The 25606-nt window shown below is 42.9% G+C and overlaps 2 protein-coding genes across 2 annotated transcripts in view; both read right to left on the bottom strand.

Moving 5' to 3' along the window:
• LOC120028079 (DNA topoisomerase 2-binding protein 1-A-like) overlaps positions 1-8883 on the bottom strand; it is a 44950-nt gene extending 36067 nt beyond the window's left edge. The window contains exons 1-5 of the mRNA XM_038973236.1: positions 8566-8883; positions 8153-8246; positions 2172-2306; positions 1898-2041; positions 1453-1634 (exon numbers count right to left, since the gene is read on the bottom strand). Of these exons, the coding sequence (XP_038829164.1) occupies positions 1453-1634; positions 1898-2041; positions 2172-2306; positions 8153-8239 (548 nt within the window). The 5' untranslated portion in view covers positions 8240-8246; positions 8566-8883. The remainder of the gene's footprint in view (positions 1-1452; positions 1635-1897; positions 2042-2171; positions 2307-8152; positions 8247-8565) is intronic.
• A 401-nt stretch (positions 8884-9284) lies between these two features.
• The window catches only part of LOC120027774 (dnaJ homolog subfamily C member 13-like), a 58553-nt gene continuing 42231 nt past the window's right edge, over positions 9285-25606 (bottom strand). Inside the window, exons 31-54 of the mRNA XM_038972801.1 lie at positions 23605-23805; positions 23197-23398; positions 22883-22998; positions 22667-22745; positions 21249-21384; positions 20750-20934; positions 20418-20492; positions 19956-20075; positions 19383-19775; positions 19098-19211; positions 18792-18908; positions 16211-16388; positions 16023-16114; positions 15823-15922; positions 15659-15733; positions 13685-13797; positions 13358-13527; positions 13227-13269; positions 12856-13029; positions 12463-12642; positions 12005-12145; positions 11580-11723; positions 11307-11406; positions 9285-10472 (exon numbers count right to left, since the gene is read on the bottom strand). Coding sequence (XP_038828729.1) covers positions 10375-10472; positions 11307-11406; positions 11580-11723; positions 12005-12145; positions 12463-12642; positions 12856-13029; positions 13227-13269; positions 13358-13527; positions 13685-13797; positions 15659-15733; positions 15823-15922; positions 16023-16114; positions 16211-16388; positions 18792-18908; positions 19098-19211; positions 19383-19775; positions 19956-20075; positions 20418-20492; positions 20750-20934; positions 21249-21384; positions 22667-22745; positions 22883-22998; positions 23197-23398; positions 23605-23805 — 3346 coding nt within the window. The 3' untranslated portion in view covers positions 9285-10374. The remainder of the gene's footprint in view (positions 10473-11306; positions 11407-11579; positions 11724-12004; positions 12146-12462; positions 12643-12855; positions 13030-13226; positions 13270-13357; positions 13528-13684; positions 13798-15658; positions 15734-15822; positions 15923-16022; positions 16115-16210; positions 16389-18791; positions 18909-19097; positions 19212-19382; positions 19776-19955; positions 20076-20417; positions 20493-20749; positions 20935-21248; positions 21385-22666; positions 22746-22882; positions 22999-23196; positions 23399-23604; positions 23806-25606) is intronic.

Raw genomic sequence — 25606 nt, 5'->3', positions numbered from 1 at the left:
GGGACGGGCTGTTGCTGAGAATCAGCCTCCTACCGAAAATGACAAAAAGGACACATTAACAGACACAAACCTACCAGATGTCGCATCCACTGATATGGACAGTGAAACTGACACAGGAAATGGAGCAGAGACCTTCAACCATGACACAGGTAATACTGTTGAGTGTTCAAATGAGAAAAATAACAGCCAATTGTTAAGATAAAATGGTTGTTACAATCTGTTAAATACATGGACAGAGGAAGTGGTCTTCTACACACCAGAACTGGTACAACTTGGAGTACTCTGAACCAGCTGCCCTTTCTGGTACAAAAGGGTCAGCTGACCTGTCACTTGTAGATAATTGATGAATTGAACCAATGGACAATAGAGAAAAACAGAATGACATTCAAAAGATGATGTACTTGAAACAAAGGACATGTAATTTGACTCAGCTAAACTAGATGAGCTCAGTAATTGGGAGAAAAAATGTAGTGTTTGAGGAAGTTAAAGACATTGGACAAAAATGCGTCTCAATAAAGGCTGACCGTGATCTGCCAGATTTTTTTTTACTTCATTTCATGGACATCAAATATGCATTTCTGCAGGTTACAGAGCTGTCAAGGGACATTCACATCCAACCTCTGCCTGAAGCTAAGGGCGAAGGAACACTGTAGAAACTAAGAAAGTGTGTGTATGGCCTCACAGATGCATCACTCTACTGGTACAACAAAGTCAAGGCTACAATGCTGAGTACAGTTGGCAAAATGTCACAAGTGGATCCTGCCGTCTTCTATTGGCTTGATCAAGACTGCAATGTGACTGGAGTACTTGCCTGTCATGTTGATGACTTCATCTTTCTGGTAACTCTGTTCTCAGAGCTTACCACTGTTGAGGCAAAACAGCAAATTGTACCTGTAATGTGTCACTGACAACTACTCCTGTCAAGTCAACCAAGACTGAGAGAAAAGACTTCGTCTTGAGGTTAGCAGCATCAAGGAACTTATTCAGGCACAGAGAATCCAGTGGATTCTGTGGTCGGCCACAAAAGAACCGCAAGCTGACTGACAAAAAAAAATTGCATTCGCACTTGTGCTCCTAAAGGCTATCAGTAATGGTGCCATTGTCATATGACCCATTTGTAATGGGGACTTGAATAATACTTTGATATTTCATTATTTGTTGATGCTTTAATTGTCTTTAAAGAAAAGTGGGAGATTGTTAAGTTCATGTTTAAAGTATCCCTATACTTCTGTTATTACGGCGCTCTGTAGGGCCGATCCTGAGAGTAATGGAAACTTTGTACCGTGGAGATACGGTGAAGTAAACGTTGTTAAACTGGAACCTAGTCGTTGTGTCATTTGGAGGTAATATTCATCTGGTCAAACTATGTCATGTTCTTAATGTTTTGTATACTCAGTTGCTTTTCATTAAGTGTGTCTGGCAAAATGAGAAAGGCATAAAAAGCCCTATTACCTGTCCTGTGATTTCTCCCAGCAGGTTTTGACCCAGGTGGGCAGTACGATGGGCTTCCCCAGGCTGGCGGCCACCAGGTACTTCTTGCTGCCGACCTCCCCGGCGACCAGGTGAGTGACGGACACGTTGAGGTCCCGGTAGACCATCCCTCCCATCAGCTGCACCAGATCCATCACATCAGCCTGAAGGTAGACAGACAGTCACTAACAGACCTGCTACACTGGACAACTTTTGCCGGGCGTGAGAAGCTCCTGTTCATTTGAATGTAACCTGGGCTTAAGAAGCACGACTGCGAGAGACTCACACTGCTCAGCATAAAATTACACTCTGGTTCTATTTTCAAGAGTTCCCCTGTAAGGCTGTTGATGTGGATCATTGGTATGAAAAACACTTAGCATCATTGTTGCTGAGTCAAGTAGAGTAGAGTGGACAGCAATTGACTTACCCTAGCCTCCTTGTCCAGACTGGTGCAGGAGATAGTGATATCAGCCATGGCCATGTTGTAGACGGGTTGCTCTGCTTTGGGCACACAGCGCTGGTGCTGCAGGCAGAAGTGCACCACTAGTGGACTCACCACTCGACAGCCCAGCTACACAAAGAGACAAAGGGAGACAAACCAGTTTTCAGTACACTTCATTGCTGAATGCTGACAGTACTGTTAACATGTTGTGACTTATTAGGATTAAGTAGAAGCCAGGTTTGGGAATGTTGAGACAGACCTTTTTACAGTGGTGGAAGGCTGGGGTGGAGAAGTTACTGAAGACGAACAGAGACTTGTCATTATGGTCCAGCTGTAACGCCGCCTCCTCATCAATGGTCTTCAAGTGCTTCTCTGACTGGAGCTCCATGATGGCCTGTTTCATAGTGAAGAGAAAAATAATGCATTTCAATAAGGGATGGATCGAAATGTACATAATGCTTTTTTTTTTTCAATTTCAGTCAAGGGGAGGGTTTAGTATTTTTTTTATTATTATTATTATTATTTTTTTTAATTTATTTTTTTTTTTTTTTAAATCTCGTCCAGGGGAAGGTGTCATTTGTAATCGATGACATTTCAATATTTCTCAGTGTTTTAGAATGAGTTGCTAATTAGGCTATATAATCGATGTGTGCCTGAATCCGCACCTCATCTCCGATTCTCCACTCAGCGCAATATCAAGTTCGCCTATAAGCTACTTAGTGTGTTCTCAATCAATAATCCATACCAGGGCTGACCCCAATTTTTCCACTGGTTGATTGTTTGGTAGATAGGCTGTTGGTAGCCTGAGATTGTTTTTAGTCAAGCAGAAGCAAATATATACTGTACCAGTCAAAAGTTTGGACATCTACTCATTCAACGGTTTTTCTTTAACTATTTTCTACATTGTAGAATAATAGTCAAGACATCAAAACTATGAAATAACAATGGAATCATTTAGCAACCCCAAAAAAGTGTTAAATCCAAATATATTTGAGATGTTTCTAAGTAGACACCCTTTGCACGCTCGACATTCTCTCAACCAGCTTCATGAGGAAAGCTTTTCCAACAGTCTTGAAGGAGTTTCGACATATGCTGAGCACTTGTTGGCTGCTCTTCCTTCACTCTGCACTCCAACTCATCCCACACCGTCTCAATTGGGTTGAGGTCAGGTGATTGTGGAGACTAGGTCATCTGATGCAGCACTCCATCACTCTCCTTCTTGGTCAAATAGCCCTTACACAGCCTGGAGGTGTGTTTTGGGTCATTGTCCTGTTGAAAAACAAATGATAGTGGGACTAAGCTAAATCCAGATGGGATGGCGTATCGCTGCAGAATGCTGTGGTATCCATGCTGGTTAAGTGTGCCTTGAATTCTAAATAAATCAGTGTCACCAGCAAAGCACCCCCACACAATCACACCACCTCCTCCATTCTTCACGGTGGGAACCACACATGCGGAGATAATCCGTTCACCTACTGCCTCTCGCAAAGAAACTGTGGTTGGAACCAAAATTCTCAAATTTGGACTCATCAGACCAAAGGACAGATTTCCATCGGTCTAATGTCCATTGCTTGTGTTTCTTGGCCCAAGCAAGTCTCTTCTTACTATTGGTGTCCTTTCAGTAGTGGTTTCTTTGCAGCAAATCGACTATGAAGGCCTGATTCACGCAGTCTCCTCTGAACAGTTGATGTTGAGATGTGTCCGTTACGGCAGCGTAGCCTAGTGGTTAGAGCGTTGGACTAGTAACCGACAGGTTGCAAGATCGAATCCCCAAGCTGACAAGGTACAAATCTGTTCTGCCCCTGAACAAGGCAGGTACCCACTGTTCCTAGGCCGTCATTGAAAATAAGAATTTGTTCTTAACTGACTTGCCTAGTTAAATAAAGGTAAAATAAAAAAAATTAAACTTATTTGGGCTGCAATTTCTGAGGCTGGAAACTCTAATGAATGTAACTCTGGGTCTTCCTATCCTGTGGCGGTCCACATGATAGCCAGTTTCATCATAGCGCTTGATGGTTTTTGCGATTGCACTTGAAGAAACTTTCAAAGATCTTGACATTTTCCAGACTGACTGGTCTTAAACCTTGTGTGGTGTTCAGGTCTGAGGGACCCATTTTCAATGTTTACTAAAAGAAAAATTATACAATTAATAATTTTTTCAACCTGAGACTCATTGGCCTTGGCTCAATTTCTGTGAAGATGTAAATGAACACATTTAAAATTGTATTTGTCACATGCCCCGAATACAACAGGTGTAGACCTTACAGTGAAATTCTTACTTACAAGCCCTTAATAACCTTTTCTCAATAGGGGGGCGCTGTTTTCACTTTGTAAAAAATCGTGCCCAAATGAAACTGCCTCGTACTCTATTCCAGCTCGTACAATATGCATATTATTATTACTATTGGATAGAAAACACTCTCGAGTTTCTAAAACCGTTTGAATTATATCTGTGAGTAAAACAGAACTCATTTTGCAGCAAACTTCCTGAGAGGAAGTGAATAATCTGAAATCGAGGCTCTGTTCCAGGGCCTTCCTATTAATTTGCTTGAAATCTATGGATATAAATGCACTTCATACGCCTTCCACTAGATGTCAACAGGCAGTGGGAGGTGGAATGGGGTGTCTAGCTTGATCTGAGGCCGAACAAGAGCTTTTGGAATGACGTGACTGGAAATTTCATTGTCTTCGAAGGCGCGAGAAGGAACCCCAGATTGCCTTCTGAAAAGCTTTCGGTATACACGGTAGATATCTCCGGCTCTGATTTTATTTGATAGATGTGATAAAAACATCATAAAGTAGTTTTTTTCAACCGAGTTGTATCAGTTTATTGAACGTTAATTGCGAGTTTTGGAATTTTCTTTTCTTTGCGTGAGGTGAAGTTGGGCACGTTTGCGCCACATGGCTAGCTATGGTTGCTAATTCGACAGGCGAAGAGGACATTCTAAAACCAAACAACGATTTATTCTGGACAAAGGACTCCTTGTACAAGATTCTGATGGAAGCTCAGCAAAAGTAGGAACCATTTATGATGTTAGTTCGTATTTCTGTGGAAAATGTTTAGTTCTATTTTCCGCCCTCATTGCAGGCGCTGTCTCGCTATAACGTAAGCTGTATGTCGTACTAAAGTTATTTTAAAAAATCTAACACGGCGATTGCATTAAGAACTAGTGTATCTTTCATTTGCCATACAACATGTATTTTTTAGTAAAGTTTATGATGAGTTCTTTGATTAGATTAGGTGACTGTCCAAAATATCTCCGGAGAATTTTGTGCAGTTTGGCTACGTATTCACATTGTAAAACCAGGATTTGTAGCTCTAAATATGCACATTTTCGAACAAAACATATATGTATTGTATAACATGATGTCATATGAGTGTCATCTGATGAAGATGTTCAAAGGTTAGTGATTAATTTTATCTCTATTTGTGGGTTTTGTGAAAGCTATCTTTGCTGTGAAAAAATGGCTGTGTTTTTTTGGATATGGTGGTGAGCTAACATAAATATATGTTGTGTCTTCGCTGTAAAACATTTTAAAAATCGGACATGTTGGCTGGATTCACAAGATGTTTATCTTTCATTTGCTGTATTGGACTTGTGATTTCATGATATTATATTATTTACCTGTGGCGCTATGCTAGGCTATACTAGTCAGCGTTTCTGATGACAATGATCCCGGATCCGGGATGGGTGGTTCAGAGAGGTTTTAAGATGAGGGAGGATTATTTATTTATTTTCCTGAGCACGGCCTTATTTCTATTACAGCATTTTGGATGACTCTCATTCATATTCCATTCACCCAGTTAAATGTAACAGTGATAGGTTTAGGCTATTACATAGTCAAATAATTAAAAGATACTCAAATTTTCCCTGTACCCATTATGAGATTGCTTCAACCTAGCCTATGAATGAAAGTTTACAACGTAGGTGCACACAGGTCGAGAGAGAAATTTGAGGTCAATTACCGCCTTGTAAACTCTTGCCTGCATCTAGCTGATAGGGTGTAATCATTAGTCCAACAGTTGCAAATGAGAGTTTATATTTTTTCAGTTGTTTTATTCCGTTTAAGAAACATTTAACAGAAACGGCGGAATGAATACACCCCTGATCACACATAAACACAGTTCACTTTCATAGCAGCCACTTTGTATTCTTTGTCGCATCTATGCACTCTCCTCTCACCTCTTCCCTTCGCTTGTGGACTTCAATGCACAACACATCAGCTGTATGTGACCAGGCAAAAAAAACTTTCCAAGCCAAAACACTACACACAGCCTACATCGTTGTCACCATATTAGCTAAAGTAACGTCATAGTCAGCATAGCTAATAAAACGAACATGTTACTAAACCCGCTACAATCATGCAGTAATGTTACAGTGTACAGCCAATAAGCAGTTACACCAGCGGGCCCCGGTGGCAATAAATTAGTAACACCAAAAGTTTACCTTGACTTGGAAGAGTTCCAGTGTTGTGTTAGCTAGCTGGCTATGACTTTCCAACACAGCAACCCTCTGTTTGAGCAGGGTAAACTAGCTAGCTGCATTTGCTAGCTAAGTAAGTGAAACTGAAAAAAATTAAGTTGAAATCTCTCTCTATTTCTCTCTTGCTTCTCGTTCATTTTGGAATAAATTAATTTGTTCAAAACTGTTCAACTATTGTCTTTCTCTTGGAGTCAACTACTCACCACATTTTATACCACTGCAGTGCTAGCTAGCTAGCTGTAGCTTATGCTTTCAGTACTAGATGTTTCAGTAGTCTGATATTTTGATTGGGTGCTGAAAGAGCTCTGATAGGTTGGAGGATGTCCTCTGGAAGTTGTCATAATTACTGTGTAAGTCTATGGAACGGGGTGAGAACCATGAGCCTCCTAGGTTTTGTATTGAAGTCAATGTTCCCAGAGGAGGACAGAAGCGAGCTACACCATCGAGCTACACCATGGTGCTACCCTACAGAGTACTTTTGAGGCTACTGTAAACCTTATTTACAAAATAGTGTGTTTTAATCAATTATTTGGTGACATGTGACTATACTTAGTATAGTTTAATCTAAAAAATAAAATAAAAAATGGAAAAACATTAAAGTTAAATTCACTGAGGATGGTCCTCCCCTGTGGAGTCTCCACTGGTCTACAGATGAAATATAGGCTGCTATATCCATAGATTTCTCTGTCAATTCCTCCACCCACCATGCACTCTTTAAATAGCCTGCTTGGGACCAAAAAATTGCCTGCTTAGACAAAAAAATAGACTGCTTGGGAAGTAATCTCATTCTGACACTTTCAATTGATTAAGCTATTCACTTTCTGTACAATAGAAGATGTTTAAACCCAGACAGCTTTTAGGGAAACACTTCTTGTGACCTTCTCTCCTTGGGTTAAGCCATGGAAGAAGAGTAGCCAGCAGTTAAAGCTTAAAATGTTCTGCGTCGTTAGGCCTACTGGGGTGGAAAGGTAGGCCTAACTTTTGAAAGAACCATGCTCAGATTCCTAATGATATCTCAGATGTAATTATTTGTAAACAGGGACAGTTTCATTGCAAACAAGACACACTGATTTGGCATTGGAGAAATATATTAAGATGAACACATACAGTAGGTCTCTTTCCATTCTTAGCATGTAATTTCAGTAATTTGAAAAAAGTTTCTGCTAATATATAAAATGACGTATAATTGCATTAAATATTTATAAAGGCTATTTTTTTCTTGGACCTGCAAATAAAATGGATAGAATCATGCAATCATTTTCCTATAAAGAAGACCTTTCCACCCCTACTCTTGTCCACGGTGGTCTACGAACTCACAACCTTCTTGCCCGCAGCAAATTCCTGCATTGCCATGTAGCCTAATGCTTACAGGACAAAGAACAGTTTCTAAAACTGCGTATCTAAGGCTCTGGTCAGCCCAAGAAGTGAGGGTAGACGGTAAACATGTTCTCTGCTATCCACTTTATGTTTGAATTATTTTCGGTGTAGGGGAGGGTCACTTTTTTTAAACGTTCAGGGAGGGTTTAGGTCAAATATATTTTGCTATATGGAGGGCCATCCATTTTCATTTCAGACAGGTCCGATTTTCCCCATGTAACCCTTATTATGAATAACGTTCACTCCCTGACACAGCTCGACAGACAAGTTTCAAGAAGCATGATCACTCACTGTAACGTTACTGTCAAATGTCAGTGGTTAGCCTAGTCATGGACACTACAGTAAGTGTCACTAGCACTATAATAAACATGAAACTCACCTCATAGGCCTTGACAGCAAGGTCCGTCTTTCGTCCATTGACGTCTACAAACTTAACAACGAAGTCTTCTCCATCTCCTTTTGACATGATAAACCTGCAATGTGACAGAAGTGTAACTGCTAGCTATATGGATACAGGAACAGTCATATGGCTAGCAGGCTTTTTAATGCATGACATATAGCTAACGTTAGCTAACTACAGAGAATATAACAAGATGTTGACATATTAACGTTAGCTAGCTTATTTTGCTGTCAGTGACTATGGCGTTAGCTACAACATATTTAGCTACAGTAGTTAGCTAGCGAACTGATAAATCACGATAGCATTGAGTCACTTTCTGCTCTGAAAACGTGCAGATTTGCGCTCAAAACGTCTGGGAAGGGGGAACAGTTCATCTTAACCACTGTGCTTACCTTGTAATAAGACCTCCAACATTAGCTTATTCCTTTAGCCAGCAAATAAATAGTTTAGCTAGCTAGCGCGCGTTAGTGATCTAGAACTAACAGGAGTAAAAGTCCTCGAGCTCGCGACCCAAATTAAGTGTGACAGACTTCAATTACGAACTTGTCATTCACAGAGGTTGATGAACAACAAAATAAGATGTCTAAAACCTGAACAAACACTCATTGTTATCGTAATTAACAGGTCATTTGTCTCGATCACAGTGTACAACATCTCCGAAAAAGCAACAGTTCAGTCATCTTGAAGTTAGAAAGTCGCTAGCTGTTACTTCGTCGTTATTCGCGCGAGGAAATCGTAATAAGATGTAGAAGGAAGTGAGATTTTGGGGGTCCTAAGAAAAGTGAATATGAATGTGCGTCCCCTGCTCGCAGGAATGGAAATACATTCAAAACCAACACGACTTTCCACTTATTTAAAATGTGTCTACAGTGTAGAAAATAGTTAAAGAAAAACCCTTGAATGAGTAGGTGTGTCCAAAACTTTTGACTGGTACTGTATGTGTACTTGAGCCCAAGATTCTGGACCTTTATGGCACAAGGGTTTGCTTGCTCTGTCAATGTATGTACTGTTGCTATGCCCCACTCTGGTATAAAGTTGGACATTTCACTTATTGTACTGTACTTTATATTGTCATTCACTCTTCAGTTTAATTGGCAAGAGACACACATTCTGATGAAAAGAACAACATTGTGGGTTCCCTTTTATTCTTAAAATCTTATGTACAAGTGCAACTGTTTTATTTATGTACATTCAATATAGAAAGCTTATATACGTCGTAATACATCGAACATTTCCCAATTGCACTAGTCTTTCACAGATGTATAATCAGAGTCAGTTTCTTTCCAAATGTCTTAGAAGCTCATTTCAGTTGGTAAAGGCCATTATTTACCTATAAATATTAGAGTGCTTTTTGCATTCTGGGGAAGGAAAATGACGTAGAAAAATATTCTCAGCAGCCGCAGAAAGGACAACCTTCAAATAGATAGTGAGCAGAGAAAAGTATGGATCAAGATCATCATGGTGAGGGTAAGACAAACAAACAGACAACGAACACACACATATGGCCACTTCAAAAGGGGCAGTCTTAATTCACCATAGTTCTGTGAGTTCCTTCTTACAATTATTTTTTCAACCTTTTCCATACGACACAAATAACATTATACATTTAGGAAATGTTTTCGATGCATGACTGGATGCCTCCTGTAAACAGGTGAGTGGAGATTAAAGTGAATATTTTTTCAGTCAGTGACATGTCCAGGCCAGATAGAGTACCCTCCTTCAGGACTGGGGGGTGTGAGGATATGTGTGACCAGGCAGGGTAGTGAGACCAGGCATGATGGAGGAAAGGAAGAAGAGAATGGAGTGCGAGACAGGTCCAAATTTACATAGATCTTCAGTCTGTTTGTCTTTTACTCCACAAAAATTAAGAGTAAAAAATAAATTCATACAAAAGTAAACTATTTGTTGTCTCATTAGAAGACAAAGGAGCACAAAAACAAAAATCGAAGGTTGACGACAAGTTTTATAATTTGCTTTAAGACAGTTTTACGAAGACTGAGTGCTGTTTGGAGGGGGCGGGGGAAGGAGAGTGACATTTTGAAGGTGTGGCGACGACAGACATTTTGGGGACAGTCTGTGATGGCCCCTCTCCTTCCTCCCTCTTTCGTGGAGCTGAGCAGTCTCTGAGCTGCAGCCTTGGAGCCGCAGATCAGTCTGGAGGGCTGAGCACTTCTCTCTCAGTCCGCCTGTCAGTCAGTCTTTCAGCCTGAGTCTCCAATGTCATTGTCCACAGGGGGCGGAATGCTGGGCAGCACTGTGGAGCCGGTTCCTGCTGTAAGGTAGCCCGCGACTCCTGGACCTGAAGGAGACAGCCAAACAGAAAGAGACAGGGGATGAGAGACTGAGGAATGCTCAAGGCTGACCACTGGAATTGAATGCACAAGATGAGTGGTAAGGACTGAGGTCAACACTAGATTATCTGTTGAAAGTGTTACATTGTGTGGTTGTTATGTTACAGGGCTGGCGGTGTGAGAGGTGGTAGTGGAAATGGCATGGAGGTATATGAGTATATGAACTATTGCTACTTAGAGCGTCAGCAAGCATATTGCCACTGTTGACTTTATTAGGGCCACTTGATTTATCAAGGGCTTCTCCATCACTGGTTCAAAGGATTCCCTCATTGACTTGTGCTACAGTGATCCAGCCATTGTGTTTTTCCAATCCATGTACGAAGATGAGATGAGTTGGGGAAAGTGGAAATGGAAAAACTGAGCAGTGGCACAAGATGGAGGGCCACAGGAAAAGGAGTGGAGGTAGAAGTGGGAGGGTGTGGGAGCAAGGACAAAGTCTACCTGCAGTCAGAGCAAAGAGAGGAGAGCTGGGAGGGCCATGCATAGGAAACTACAGCCCGGTCCGCAGGGGGCTGCTGGCTGCCATGAGAGAGGGAGTGGACACACCTGAGGAAGAAGGAAACGTGGAGGAAGAGAAAGGGAAAGAACAGGAGGAAGAGAGGAGAACAGAGAGGAAAAGTAGGGAGGAGGGTAAAAGGCTGAGAGGCACTAAGCAAGGAGTCAGCAGCCACAAAGTGCTCAATGGAAGCATAGTAGAATGAAAGGATTCAGATTGGGCTTGTACAATGCCCCCTCTTTGTAGTGCTTAATATACTCTGTGTGTCTGTGGATTACATCCCCACCTGTGATGTACCCTGCAGTCTGGGACTCGGAGATGAACAGGTCATGCTTCTGGTCTTTGAAGGCACTCCACACAGTGGACCGATTCAGGATTTCATTCACCTGCAACACAGGACCTCTCAGACTGATAGAAGTGTACAGTACCATGCAGTGAGGATAGGATAAGATCAACTTTAATGTCCCGAGGGGAAATGGTCTTAGACACAGAGTAAGTACTGCAATATATTGTTGATATACGGATTGATATATTGATTGACATAGTCGTGGTGCCTAACCTGTTCTCCATAGTGCAGACTGCGTGTCATGGACTTGAGAGCCTTGACGATCTGAGCCTTGGTGGCCGAGGGGTTGTCTAAGGTCTCCAGTCCAATTCCTTCCAGTAGCCGCAGGAGGTACGGCACCAACTCCACTCGGAGGGCCTGTGTGTGCATGTAGGAACCCATAAAAACACTCAAATTACAATTACAAATTACTCAAGTTAAAAAGGGGCGAACGCAAGCACACCCTGTGTTTTTCACTAAGGAATTAACAGGGGGAAAAAATTTAGAAAATGTAACTGTGTTAATCTCAAATGGTACCCCAATCCCTATATAGTGCACTACTTCTGATCAGAGAACTATGGGCCCTGGCCAAAAGTAGTGCACTGCATAGAGAATATAGTGTCATTTGGGACTCAACAAATGATAGAGAGATGAGCTACCTGAGACACGAGGTCTGTCTGCTCTCTCTGGAACATGCGGTTGAGCGCCTCACAGGCCAGTCCTGCCATGTCCGCCCTCATCTTCATCCCACTCATCAGAGGACCGATGGTCTCCAGAGACGCCATAGAGCGCACACATTGCTGCGCGCGCACATACACGTGTACACAGACACACAAAAACACAGCATTAGACTTGCTATACACTTCTAAGTGTGACAAAAATAAATATAAAACAGATTTAGTGTACATGGGAAGATTGTTGACCTCATTACAATCAAACCAAGACTATTGTAGACTCTATATGTAGTTAAAGTTGGCTTGGTCGTAGTTATACAGCTACATTAATACATCAGCCAATCATAGCTTGCTAAACTAGCTTATGGTCAATCTGGTCGCCCTGTCTGTCATATAGAATATCATCTCATGTTGTGGAAAGCCACCATAGACTGTGATCTCACCTCATTATCTGAGAGCACGTGGATGAGGCGGATAGAGCTCTTGGGCACGGCGTTGTTCTTGTGGGTCAGTGCTGCCAGGATGCGGTGCAGGTGTCCCAGGGGAGGGACCTGATCACACAGCTGTGTCTGGGTGCTGAACAAACACACCGCCGCTGTGGTAACTGTCTCCAGGGCCTCACCCTGTTGGAAATGAGCAGCGATGGTTAGAAATTGAGATGTTTGCGTACAAGCATAGAAGTGAATATTCTGTACAGGGTCTTTTATGAGATGACAATAGATATTTTCCTGCTCAGTTACAGGAAATACATGCGTGTGTGAGAAATGTGCTTTAATTCACTCAGTGAGATAATTTCATGGTGCCAAGGATATGAACGTGTGTGTGTGTGTCCTCACATTGGGATTGTTAGTCTCAAACAGCTCAGTAATGGTCTCCAGGAGGGACACTAGAAACTCCCGGGGTTTCCGAAGCACCCAGCCCGGCTGAGCGATGAAGATACGCAGGAAGACTCCGCCCACCGCCAGCTCACCCTGCCCGGCCCCGTACGCCACCGTGAACTCCTCTGGCAGCTGCAAACACAGTTAACATTGTATTATTAACACACCATGTAATTAATGCGATTACTGTTGTTTACGCTGATTCCTTTGGGCATTTATCAGGTCACCTTATTCACTGTTTACTACACAGTGAAAAGTATTAGTAGGAAATAAGATATCCATCACATTTACATGAATATGGCTCAATTTATTGATTTGAATGAACTTACTCTCCAGCTAACATCAGGATTATCCTTTTGCTGCTTAAAGTGTCTGCAGAGTAAAAGGGAGAAAAACATGAGACAAAAGATACAAATCACATGGTCAATAAGAGAGAAGCCCAGAAAGAAAGTTTGCGTACTCGAGCATCATCTCCCGGACGGTGGTGGAGACGGTCTCCCGAGAGCCGTCGTTCCAGATGAGCTCGGGGTTCTCATGTGTCCCCTCGAAGATGTGCACCGCCGCCTCCGCATTGTCCCGCATAGCGTCCATGAACACGCCGGGCAGGAAACGCATCAGAGTCAGACGCACCTGAGGGGGAGAGAGGGATAAGGACGAGGGAGAAAGAAAACAGGGCCCTAGCCAAATATATGGTGAATAAGGTGCCATTTGGGACGCAGAGCTAAAGTATTCTCTACAGAGTGATCGCTCTCTTCCTATGGCAAGCCACACAAGGATACTGACTGACCTTTGGCCCAACCAGCTTGTCTGAGGTCATCTTGGAGAAGAGCTCGGCCGTCTGGGAGCGCACCTGGGGGTGGGTGGAGTTACAGAAGAGGTCCAGTAGGTAGATCAACGCACCTGGAGGAAGAGGGAGGGAGGGTAGAGTTTGACATTTAAAAAAATCTGTCCTACTTGTCCAAAGGACAAGTGGCTAAAAAAGTGAATATTTTTCCTGGGATGATAAAAATAAATGTGTCTATTGTTCAAAACGAACTCTGGGACAGTTCTGGGATGACAAATCCAAAATTCATACAACCACATAAAAAAATTTAAAAAAAATGTAAAAAAGCAATGAGGCTGATGAAACAGATCAGACCGGTTAGCTTAAAATGTTGATCAAGTTTTATTTCTTCATATTATAAGCACAACAATGTGCACATGGCTGTAGGCTACTCGCAAATGTTCCAAAATGCAATCGGAAGGAAAACACCATTCTCAAAAGCGCACCGCACGCATAAGCAGTTTCATCTGACAGATGAAAATATCTGTTAGAAATTAAGAAAGCGGGGCGATCTAAACATGAATCAACTAGCATTGGTTAGGCCTACTAATATGACTAGGATTTATGCATTTGGCTGCTGGACAATAAAATAACGAGAACATGAGAAAAATGCTGGTTTTAAGGGCATATTAAGTGTTTATAAATAATTCCCTCCACATTTCTATGGTTCTATTTTGGCTAGGCTAAGACATGCTTCATAATATGACATAACATTTCCAGGTTTTAAACAATACGTTCATGGTTAAATCGTTTCAAAACGCTGACTGCCTCTTGCTCAGATTCAAGGTGGGTTATGTACTGTACGGTGCGCAACACCGTACATAACCGGTCTGTTGTGACCATTTTATCTGAACGAACCTTGCCTCGAATATGTCGACAGAATCAAGCCTTTAAGATTAAAGTTGAACTATCCTTCATTATATTTGTAAAACATGACTAGCGTTTAGCCTATATTTATGTAATTAAAGGTCTCAAAGTTTGGCTACATTTTCAGGCGCTTCCCTCCTGTCATTCTGACAACTTAAAATCTATATTCTACTTGGCCGACAATTTTTTAAAACTTGTCTTCGACAAGAGGAAAAGCGTTAATGTCAATCCCTCGAGAGTTACCCATGATAACAGATGATGATACAAGTAACTGCAAAATAGCAGAAACATTTGAGTAAATGAGGGATATAAAGTATAAAGCAGGGGCTTCCACACAGGTGGGGTTCCTGAGTTAATTAAGCAATTAACATCCAGTCATGTATAAAAATGCCCATTTGCCCATTATTTTGGCTACGATGGCTGACATTGAAAGAGGGGTCTCAAAGGAGCATAGGTTTAAAGTGTGTGTGCGTCTCTGTCACCAGATCTTAACCCAATTGAACACTTATGGAAGATTCTGGGGCAGAGCCGGAGACAGCGTTTTCCACCACCATCATGGAAGAATAGTGTTGCATTCCTCCAATAGATTTCCAGAGACTTGTGCTGCTTTTAGACTAACACCAGTGTTACACTAGTATATACACCCTTATGTTATAGTAGGGAAATTGTGTTTAAAAAAAACTAGGGCTGGCAGTGATGACTTTTAAAGTGCAGAATCAACAACCTCTGCATAACCAAAACAGCTGCTTTGTGAGAAGGTGTTACAGTTCGCCATTGTTATGTAAATGAGAGCTGAAAAGTACCAGTGGCCTGGCTTTGGCACCGAGTAAGAGCCCAGTGAGAGACGGGTGCCAGCCCGCATAGATGTAAACAGAAAAGTTTGAGCCTTTTGGGTAAAAAAAAAAAAACTGGGGTAAATCCTGTATGAAAATGTGCCATTGTCGAATACAAGGCACATTGAAGCTGTTCTGGTGGCTCGTGGTGGACCAACGCCCTACTAAGACACTTTATGCTGGTGTTTCCTATATTTTGGCAGTTACTATATTCAAGAGCAATCTGCATAATACTGACCCTTAGCCATAGCTTCTTTGACTATCTTGGTGTTGGAGGTCAAGGCGTACAAGGTTTCCAGTACAAGCTGCCGGCCTGAAAGGAATACATAAAATCAGACAGGTTTTGAATAGTGTATATCGTAGAAAGGAGTAGTAGATGAAGTAGGTGTTCTGTGGTCTTACTGGAAGGCAAGGAGTGCAGCAGCACCAGTAGGTTGGACAGCACCAGGGACTCAGCGATGTTGGCCACACATTCCTGGTTGGAGGTGACTGTGTTCACAACCTTGGGGAGAAAAACAAAGAGTGAATGTGTGTGCGTGTGTGAGAGTGTGAGAGAGAGAGAGAGAGAGCGCGCATTTGAGTTGGAGAGAGCGTCACTGTACCTCCAAAGCTATTTGCTGCACCTTCCCAGCCCCGTGAACCCGTAACAAGGAGAAGAGCAGCTTGAAATTGCCGATGCACTCGGTCTCCGAACCTGGGGTCAACACAGGTCACAGAGCACACGGTCAGGTAATGAAAAAAGCAAAGCATTTTTTTAAAGAATAAGCGGTGGTTGTATATTATACAGTACCTGGGTTGTTCTTAATGACGTTGCGCAAGGCCTCCAGGGCCATCTCAGCCCAGTGGAGCCTCTCTGCGTGCTGCTGGGACTCCACCTTGTTGCTCTGGGACATGGCCAGCAGGGTGGTGAGGTACTGGGCCTGGGAGCCCACATAGTCCAGCAGGCTGGCTGCAAATACCTTGGGGTACTGGACCATAATCAACAGGGAGACATTGTTATAGACTAATAACAAGGCCTATAACATCTGATCTGATGTTTAAACTAAATATTTGGATGGTTATAACCATAGAAATACATCAAATTACTAGTATTCTATTTAATTACATGTTTGTAGCTAAATACATACAGTACCAGTCAAAAGTTGACAGACCTACTCATTCCAGAGTTTCTTTATTTTTACTATTTTCTACATTGTAGAATAATAGTGAAGACATCAGAACTATGAAATAACACATACTGTATGGAATCATGTAGTAACCAAAAAAGTGTGAAACAAATTATATATTTGAGATTCTTCAAAGTAGCCACCCTTTGCCTTGATGACATCTTTGCACACTCTTGGCATTCTCTCATCCAGCTTCATGAGTTATTCACCAGGAATGCATTTCAATTAACAGGTGTGCCTCGCTAAAAGTTAACTTGTGGAATTTATTTCCTTCTTAATGCGTTTGAGCCAATCAGTTGTGTTGTGACAAGGTTGGGGTGGTATACAGAAGATATCCCTATTTGGTAAAATACCAAGTCCATATTATGACAAGAACAGCTCAAATAAGCAAAGAGAAACGACAGTCCATCATTACTTTAAGACATGAAGGTCAGTCAATACGGAAAATGTCAAGAACTTTTAAGTTTCTTCAAGTGCAGTTGCAAAAACTATCAATTGCTATGATGAAATTACTTCTACTGCAGAGGATAAGTTTATTACAGTTACCAGCCTCAGAAATTGCAGCCCAAATAAATGCTTCAGAGTTCAAGTAACAGACACATCTCAACATCAACTGTTCAGAGGAGACTGTGTGAATCAGGCCTTCATGGTCGAATTGCTGCAAAGAAACCACTACTAAAGGACACCAAAAAGAAGAAGAGACTTGTTTGGGCCAAGAAACACAAGCAATGGACATTAGACAGGTGGAAATCTGTTCTTTGGTCTGTTGAGTCCAAATTTGAGATTTTTGGTTGCAACCGCCGTGTCTTTGTGACACAGAGTAGGTGAACGGATGATCTCCGCATGAGCAATTCCCACAGTGAAGCATGGAGGTGGCGGCGTGATGTGGGGGTGCTTTGCTGATTACACTACACTGTCTGTGATTTATTTAGGCACACTTAACCAGCATGGCTACCACAGCATTCTGCAGCGATACGCCATCCTATCTGGTTTGCGTTTAGTGGTACTATCGTTTGTTTTTCAACAGGACAATGACGCAACACACCTCCCAAGACCAAGAAGGAGACCAAGAAGGACCAAGAAGGAGAGTGATGGAGTGCTGCATCAGATGACTTGGCCTTCACAATCACCCAAGCTCAACCCAACTGAGATGGTTTGGGATAAGTTGGACCGCAGAGTGAAGGAAAAGCAGCCAACAAGTGATCAGCATATGTGGGAACTCCTTCAAGACTGTTGTAAAAGCATTCCAGGTGAAGCTGGTTGAGAGAATGCCAAGAGTGTGCAAAGCTGTCAAATGGTGGCTACTGTGGAAGGACCACCAGAGGGCAGGCTGCTCCCACAGACAGTAGCCCAGCCCGGCATGTGAGTCAAGGTGATCAGAGGCAATTAAGCACAGCTGACGGTACTAATGAGCTATTCTCTTTCCCCTACAAGAGCGAGGAGGGAACTGGCAGAGTGGGGAGAAGAAAAAAAAGAGTGCTTGCTTCTACAAAGGAGAGGACGTACCTTTCGGAAGGGAGAAGGGGACACACCACCTCTAGGGAATGGTCACCACGGATCTGGACAACCACCCGAAGGGGGCTCTCCACGGACGGATCGTGAAGGCAGTGACACACCCGTGATTTATATTATAGTTTAACGATACTCACCTTGTGTTCCTTGTTCTTGTGAAGAAGAAGATTTGTGTTTTCCTTGGGATATCATCCTTGATCGTGTTGGAGGGTTTGAGAAGGAAAAATACCTCAATTGAGAACTTTGTTCAATTAAGAACTTGCTCCTGACTCGTTCATTCCACCTTTCCGCTTTAGAGCAACCTCCAAGTACTTGGTCCACTCACACTACTTTGAAGAATCTCAAATATAAAATACATTTTGATTTTGATTCCATATATGTTATTTCATAGTTCTGATGTCTTCTTCATCAGTATTCCACAATGTAGAAAATAAAAAGTAAAAATAAAGAAAAACCATTGAATGAGGAGGTGTGTCTAAACTTTTGACTGGTACTGTACGCATTACCAGATAATTACCTGCAGGTTTTCAGATATTACTGTGAGCTGCGTGAAGCAAATGGATTACCGTGACTGTGTGCTACTTAATGACATGACAATGACTACAATGTTGTTAGTACCAATTTGATTGAACAATGGTTGACAGTGACGAGTATGGGGCTTGGTCTGACACTAAACTGAGTGTTGGGGCTCACCTCTAGAGGATAGGCAGGCTGCTCGTTGTAGACGCGGACAAAGACCTCGCCCACGATAAGCTCTTTACCATGGTCACTGAACACAAACTCTGAGCCAAAGCTCTCATCGTTATCCCCCTAAGACAGAGACACATTTCTATATACAGGCCTAATAATACACTTTTACAGTGATCATAACACAGATGTCCATTGCAGCACCCCAAATGGACCCTATAGACCCAGGTCAAAAGTAGGGCACTATACAGGGAATAAGGTGCCATTTGGGACGTAGCTACATTCTAGAGTCAGTCCAAGTGCTCTGCTCACCCTCCTGATGTTGGCCTCCTGCTGGGCCTCTAGGAACTCCAGAAGCTCGGCCCGGGTCCCGTTGTTCCAGATCAGGTAAGGGTTCTCGGAGTTGCTGTTCAGCAGCTTCAATACCTAGTATGACACACAGGGGAAAAGACAAGGAACAGCTGCATGAGTGAGTGAGTGTGTGTGAGCATGGCAAATGAGAGCATATCCTCAAGAGTATTTTAACTAGTGGGTCTATGAGTATGTGTAATTGTGTCTAATCTACATATCCCTTTCATCTTTTCCAATATCACTCACCTCTGCCGGTGCCCCCGACCCTAACCTCCTCGATATATAGGGTGTGAGCATGGCCGCCAGGCTCTTACGAATTGTAGGATTCTCCGGGGGTTGCCCCTCCACCCCGTTAGTCTCCACTACACCTCCCTCTCCAGGGGGTGGGGGTGTCGGGGCGTAGCCCCCCAGACGACTGAGGGCCACCAGGCTGAGCTTGGCCAGGCTGTTGGCCACCGCCTGCTGGTTGGTGTCCTGGCTGGTGGCCACGCCGCTCTCCTCCAGCGTGTAGTCGTAGTTGAACAGGTGCACCAGGAGGTGCCAGAGCACGCCGGCATGGTACAGGTGCGTCTGCAGGAAGTAGTCCACGGCGAAGGAGCTGACGCACTGCACGGCCAGTGCCGCTGTCCGCTGGAGAGCCTGAGAGAGAGAATAAGAGATGATTGCTATCAATTGAAGGTATGTGCTCACATTTAAAATGCCACTTTTTGGAAGTATAAGTTGGTGTACTTTCTGCATTGGATGACAGAGTGGTATGTCATTAGTATATACAGAGCCAGAGATATAAGGTGCTGTTACATGATTAAGTAGAGGTCTCACCTTCCCATAGTAGAGCATGTGACACAGATCCCTGATGATGTTGGGCAGCTCGATGATCTTCTCCCGGCACTCCTCAAACTGAGCCGCTACACTGTAGCACTTACACACCTGGCCACACACCTAGGGACAGACAAAATAACACAGCCCATTAACGACACTGAACAGTAACACTCATTTCCAGCCTGACATGTATGGGTTAGAATACAGTGATAATAGTGTGACAGAGGGATGTTTGTGTATCTGGTGTATTGTTAAATATATATATATATATATTTTTTTTAATGTGATTTTACACTTTATTCAGACAGTAGGGAAATTAGAGGGGGAGACAGGCAAGTAGGATAAGAATAGAAAGGGTAGACACAAGGATTGAATCCTTGTCTCCGGTGGGGGAATCGTATACAAGACATGTGCCAGGGAGTGTTACCACTCCACCACAGCCTGGCACTGTGGTGGTCTTACTTGAACAGCCATGTCATCAGACTTGCTGGAAGCGGTTAAAACAGCAACACACCGGGATAGGGCATCCAACAGAATCTGATGGAAAAGGGAGGGGGATAATGTTATACACCATAAAAGTATGAATGTAAGAATGTCGATCAGAAAAGGTGAAGATTGTTGCAATATCTGAATTGTATTTATTAGCGCACACTGTTTCAAAACGTAGCAAAATGTTTTGCAACGGAAAATGAAAAACAAATATATTTCTTATTGGACACCTCCCTGTTATAGTCATTTACTTCCATTGAATATGACCCTGATATGTGAACAGCCAGTAGTGTTGTTAGTTTTACCTCAATTCCGCTTTCTCTGCGTAGTTCCTCAGCATTGAGGGCAGAGCAGTTGACCGTGTGGAAGGCCAGCTCGATTGCTGCTGGGAGCAGGGGGGAGGGCTTGGAGAACAGCTGCTCGTCACCCGTCTCCATGGTGATGGTCTTGATGAGCATTGGGTAGCCGGCGTACTTGTAAGGTTCCAGTTCTGTCGACAAGAGGATAACAAGAGCTTGCCTTAAAGGGATAGTTCACCCAATTTACAAAACAACATATTGGTTTATTTGGCCTGTAAGCAGTCTATGGACAAGGTAAGACAGCGATCCATTCTTTGTTTTTATTTACATGGCCACTGTCTCCAAATGCTAACCTTTTAGCATTTGCGTCCAAAAACCAATGCAAGTTAATATGCCCTGACATTCTAATTGTTTTCTGTTTTTAAGTCCAATTCACCTTAATAACACAAAAATTACAATACTACAGACAATGCAGAATAGTGCAGAGAGTATTAGAATGTCAGACCTTGTTTGTGTCTGTTGAAGAGGATGCTCTGGGCTTTGAGGATGAGGATGATGTTCTCAGGGTCGGGGCCATCAATAATGCGGCCCGACTTGGTGCACAGGAACTCATAGGCCTTGTTCACCTTCTCAAACATGTCCTGAACACACAAAAGAGACACAGTCATGAACACACACAACTCTGAACAATGAAAGTAATGCTCCGAGACAGGAGGGGAGAACTGCTCAAACTCTGATGATAATAGCTACGCCCCAAATGGCATCCTAATCCCTACGTCAGTGGTCACTTTGAGTCAAAATGGACGCCGCGATCCACCGCTCAGATAAAAACACGACTTAAAAACATAAGCCTATGCAACACTAACCAATTAAAAACTGTTCTGTAGCAATGAGGTTTGTGCAGTAGGCTATAGGCCCAATACATTATCGCTGCATTTTGGCTATGCTTGAATTGGCCTACATTGTTATTCTCAGACCATTTAAAAATTATATTTCATAACTTGTGGTATATGATCAAACTGGTAATAGAACAGTTGTTGTATTACTTGTAAGGCACAGCCGAGTGGGCCTAATTTAAAGTAAATTGCTTTGCTCAATGTCCCTCCGCTCTCCCTCCACTGAGACTGACCAAAAAAGGGGACACCGTCTTCCAGCTGATGGGGAAACTCAAGTCACACCGCGTTATTTCTGCCTCATGCACAAATTCATGTTGTAACTGCTATGACCAGAGAAAGTGAAACTTCCCTCCATATAAAAAAAGACCCAAGTCGCTAACATGAATAATGCAAGCCTATCGATACACTCATTCGCTGCAGTGCTGGTTGTAGCGCGAGTAGGCAGCAGCACATTTTATGGCTTATAAAAGTGTTGAATATAAAGTGTTGACGGTGCAGAGTAAAAACTTAAACATGAACTCACTCATAGAAACAGCTGCTCTTTACAATATTTGTTGACAGGCTCTGTCTAGTTTTTAAATCTCACAGTATCAACTTTGCTGTGCGCTCGAGGAAGCTTCCAACACGGTAATCTGAGCTATCCGATTGGCCGGCTGTAGGCTTGATTTGCTGTCCGTGCATACCGGAAAGGTGGAGTTTGTAGCTTCAGACACATTACATGATTAAAAATGGGAACAAGTGCACCTACCGCCAACAGTGTGAGACGAATAACAAAAAATAGGAATGTGAGGCTTTATCGTTGGGGTTTTTACAGAAATGTTTGGGGACCGATTAGGATGGTTGAAGATCGACCAACCACACAACACAGAAGGTCCAATAATATAGGGTCATGTTCATTAGGTCATGCGATGGAAAACATTTAAAAAAAAAACATGTTTCAAGTTTTGTTTGTGACCACTGCCCTATATAGTGCACTACATAGGGAATAGGGTGCCATCTGGGAAGTAGCAATGGTGAGGTAGCATACCCTGCCCTCTGGGTTCTTGTCCGGATGGTACTTCTGCGCCAGTCTGAAGTAGGCCTTCCTGATCATACTCTCCTCATGCCTGTGGAAAAACAATTGTATAACAATCAGAAAATCTAAAATATTCCATCTACAGAGTACCAAAAGACATCTTGTAGAGGAGAGATGACAGAGGGAAGGGAGAAGCGTATTTATCTTCATATATGAACGGCCACTTACTGTCCCTGACCCTTGGGCAAGATGAGGACTTCGTAGGCATCATCTACAGACATGGAGGGAGGCTTCTTCTCCACCTCCCTCTTCCAGGCCTCCAGGGCATCCTTCAGCAGCTTCACCTGCAGGGGGCAGAACACAATAGAGACCAATGATGATAGCACTATTAGGGTCTCCATCCCTTTCATATACACTTTTAGTATAGGTACTGCAGTCGGAAGCGCTTCCAAAACACACTTTCATTTGTCAATCAACCTCTCACAAGCCCATTCTACCATCATATAGTTGCACGCACACACACACAGTTAACATCAACATACGGGCTCTCGGATGGGCCAGTTCGGGAAGCGGTTGGCGTCACACAGGTGCCGGAGGTAATAGATGTTGCAGAAGAGCTCGTTGTCCAGCTGGGGGAAGCTGACTATGGGGATGGGGCAGTACTGGTAGAGGGCCCGCGTGTTGCTGTACAGCCGTGGGCTGAAGTCGGCCAGGTGGGCCGCAATCTTCTCTATCATCATCCGCCTGGGAGGGGGGGACGAGGAAGATGTGTAGACGACCAATAGAGAGAGAGCGAGAGAGAGAGAAAGTCTTGGTCCAAAAACATTCCTTCAACACCCATCTGGTCCTTTAAATCCGGTAAAAATAAATCATTGGGGATAGTGCCTGAGATTTGAATTCAGACTGGGCAAAAGACAGTCAAAGGACAATAACAGCAAGCTTGTGTCTACCTCATCTCGCTGCTCCAGATAGCCTCTGGCGTGTCAAACTCTCCAAGGAAGATCTCGGAAAAGCGTTCTGCCTCGTAGTTTTCCAGGTAACACACCATGGCCTCGGGCAGGACCGGCCCCAGAACACTGCGCTGCACGATGTCTGTTCCTTTGGCCTCTTCTGACTTGAAGGCCTGCTTCAGGTGAGTGTACTTCAGGAACCTAAAGGAAACCACAAAACATAACGTAGGCCAACAGAAAATCATTAAAACACATGGATGGATGGATAGATATATATACACACACATATACACAGTTGAAGAAGTCGGAAGTTTACATACACTTATGTTGGAGTCATTAAAACTCGTTTTTCAACCACTCCACAAATTTCTTGTTAACAAACTATAGTTTTGGCAAGTCGGTTAGGACATCTACTTTGTCCATGAAACAATTTTTCCAACAATTGTTTACAGACAGATTATTTCACTTATAATACACTGTATCACAATTCCAGTGGGTCAGAAGTTTACATACACTAAGTTGTGTGCCTTCCGTGCCTTTTAACAGCTTGGAAAATTCCAGAAAATGATGTCATGGCTTCAGAAGCTTCTGATAGGCTAATTGACATAATTTGTCAAAAGTCAATTGGAGGTGTACCTGTGGATGTATTTCAAGGCCTACCTTCAAACTCAGTGCCTCCTTGCTTGACATCATGAGATAATCAATAGAAATCAGCCAAGACATCAGAAAAAAATGTTTGTTGACCTCCACAAGTCTGGTTCATCCTTGGGAGCAATTTCCAAACGCCTGAAGGTAACACGTTCATCTGTACAAACAATAGTACGCTAGTATAAACACCATGGGACCACGCAGCCGTCATACCGCTCAGGAAGGAGACGCGTTCTGTCTCCTAGAGATGAACGTATTTTGGTACGAAAAGTGCAAATCAATCCCAGAACAGCAGCAAAAGACCTTGTGAAGATTCTGGAGGAAACAGGTACAAAAGTATCTATAGTCCTATATCGACATAACCTGAAAAGTTGCTCAGCAAGGAAGAAGCCACTGCCTCAAATCCGCCATAAAAAAGCCAGACTACAGTTAGCAACCGCACATGGGGACAAAGATCGTACTTTTTGGAGAAATGTCCTCTGGTCTGATGAAACAAAAATAGAACTGTTTGGCCATAATGGCCATCGTTATGTTTGGAGGAAAAAGGGGGAGGATTGCAATCCGAAGAACACCATCCCAACCGTGAAGCACGGGGGTGACAGCATTATGTTGTGTGGGTGCTTTGCTGCAGGAGGGACTGGTGCACTTCACAAAATAGATGACATCATGAGGGGGGGAAATGATGTGGATATATTGAAGCAACATCTCAAGACATCAGTCAGGAAGTTAAAGCTTGGTCGCAACTGGGTCTTCCAAATGGACAATGACCCCAAGCATACTTCCAAAGTTGTGGCAAAATGGCTTAAGGACAACAAAGTCAAGGTATTGGAGTGGCCATCACAAAGCTCTGACCTCAATCCTATAGAAAATTTGTGGGCAGAACTGAAAAAGCGTGTGCGAGCAAGGAGGCCTAAACTTCCGACTTCAACTGTATATATATACACACACACACGCCTATACATGTATGCACGTGAATACATGAGTATACGTGGGTGGTTAGTATCAGAGGTGGGACCAAGTCATTGTTTTACAACTAAGTCTCAAGTATTAGCACTCAAGTCCCAAGTCAAGACAGGCAAGTCAAGTCTCAAGTGCTCAACTTTGAGTTTCGAGTCCTAAACAAGTCATAATGTGCTCTTCACCAAATGTAATACCATTTCATATTTTTAACAAGAGTAATAGAGAGTATATTACATTTACACAAATCATGAATGCTTTAAAAATATATATTTGTATGACTTTCCAAATAAACTTTGTGGGTAGCCAAGACTCCCCCATAGCGATCGCAATCAGGCGATGTAGGCTTGTACACAATCGCCCAACCTTAACACACACACCATCTCTGTGTGTGGTT

Source organism: Salvelinus namaycush, chromosome 33 (assembly GCF_016432855.1).
Source record: "Salvelinus namaycush isolate Seneca chromosome 33, SaNama_1.0, whole genome shotgun sequence".
NCBI classification, from domain to species: Eukaryota; Metazoa; Chordata; class Actinopteri; order Salmoniformes; family Salmonidae; genus Salvelinus; species Salvelinus namaycush.
Note: the sequence above shows the minus strand (reverse complement) of the source record. Positions and strands in the feature narration are given on the sequence as shown.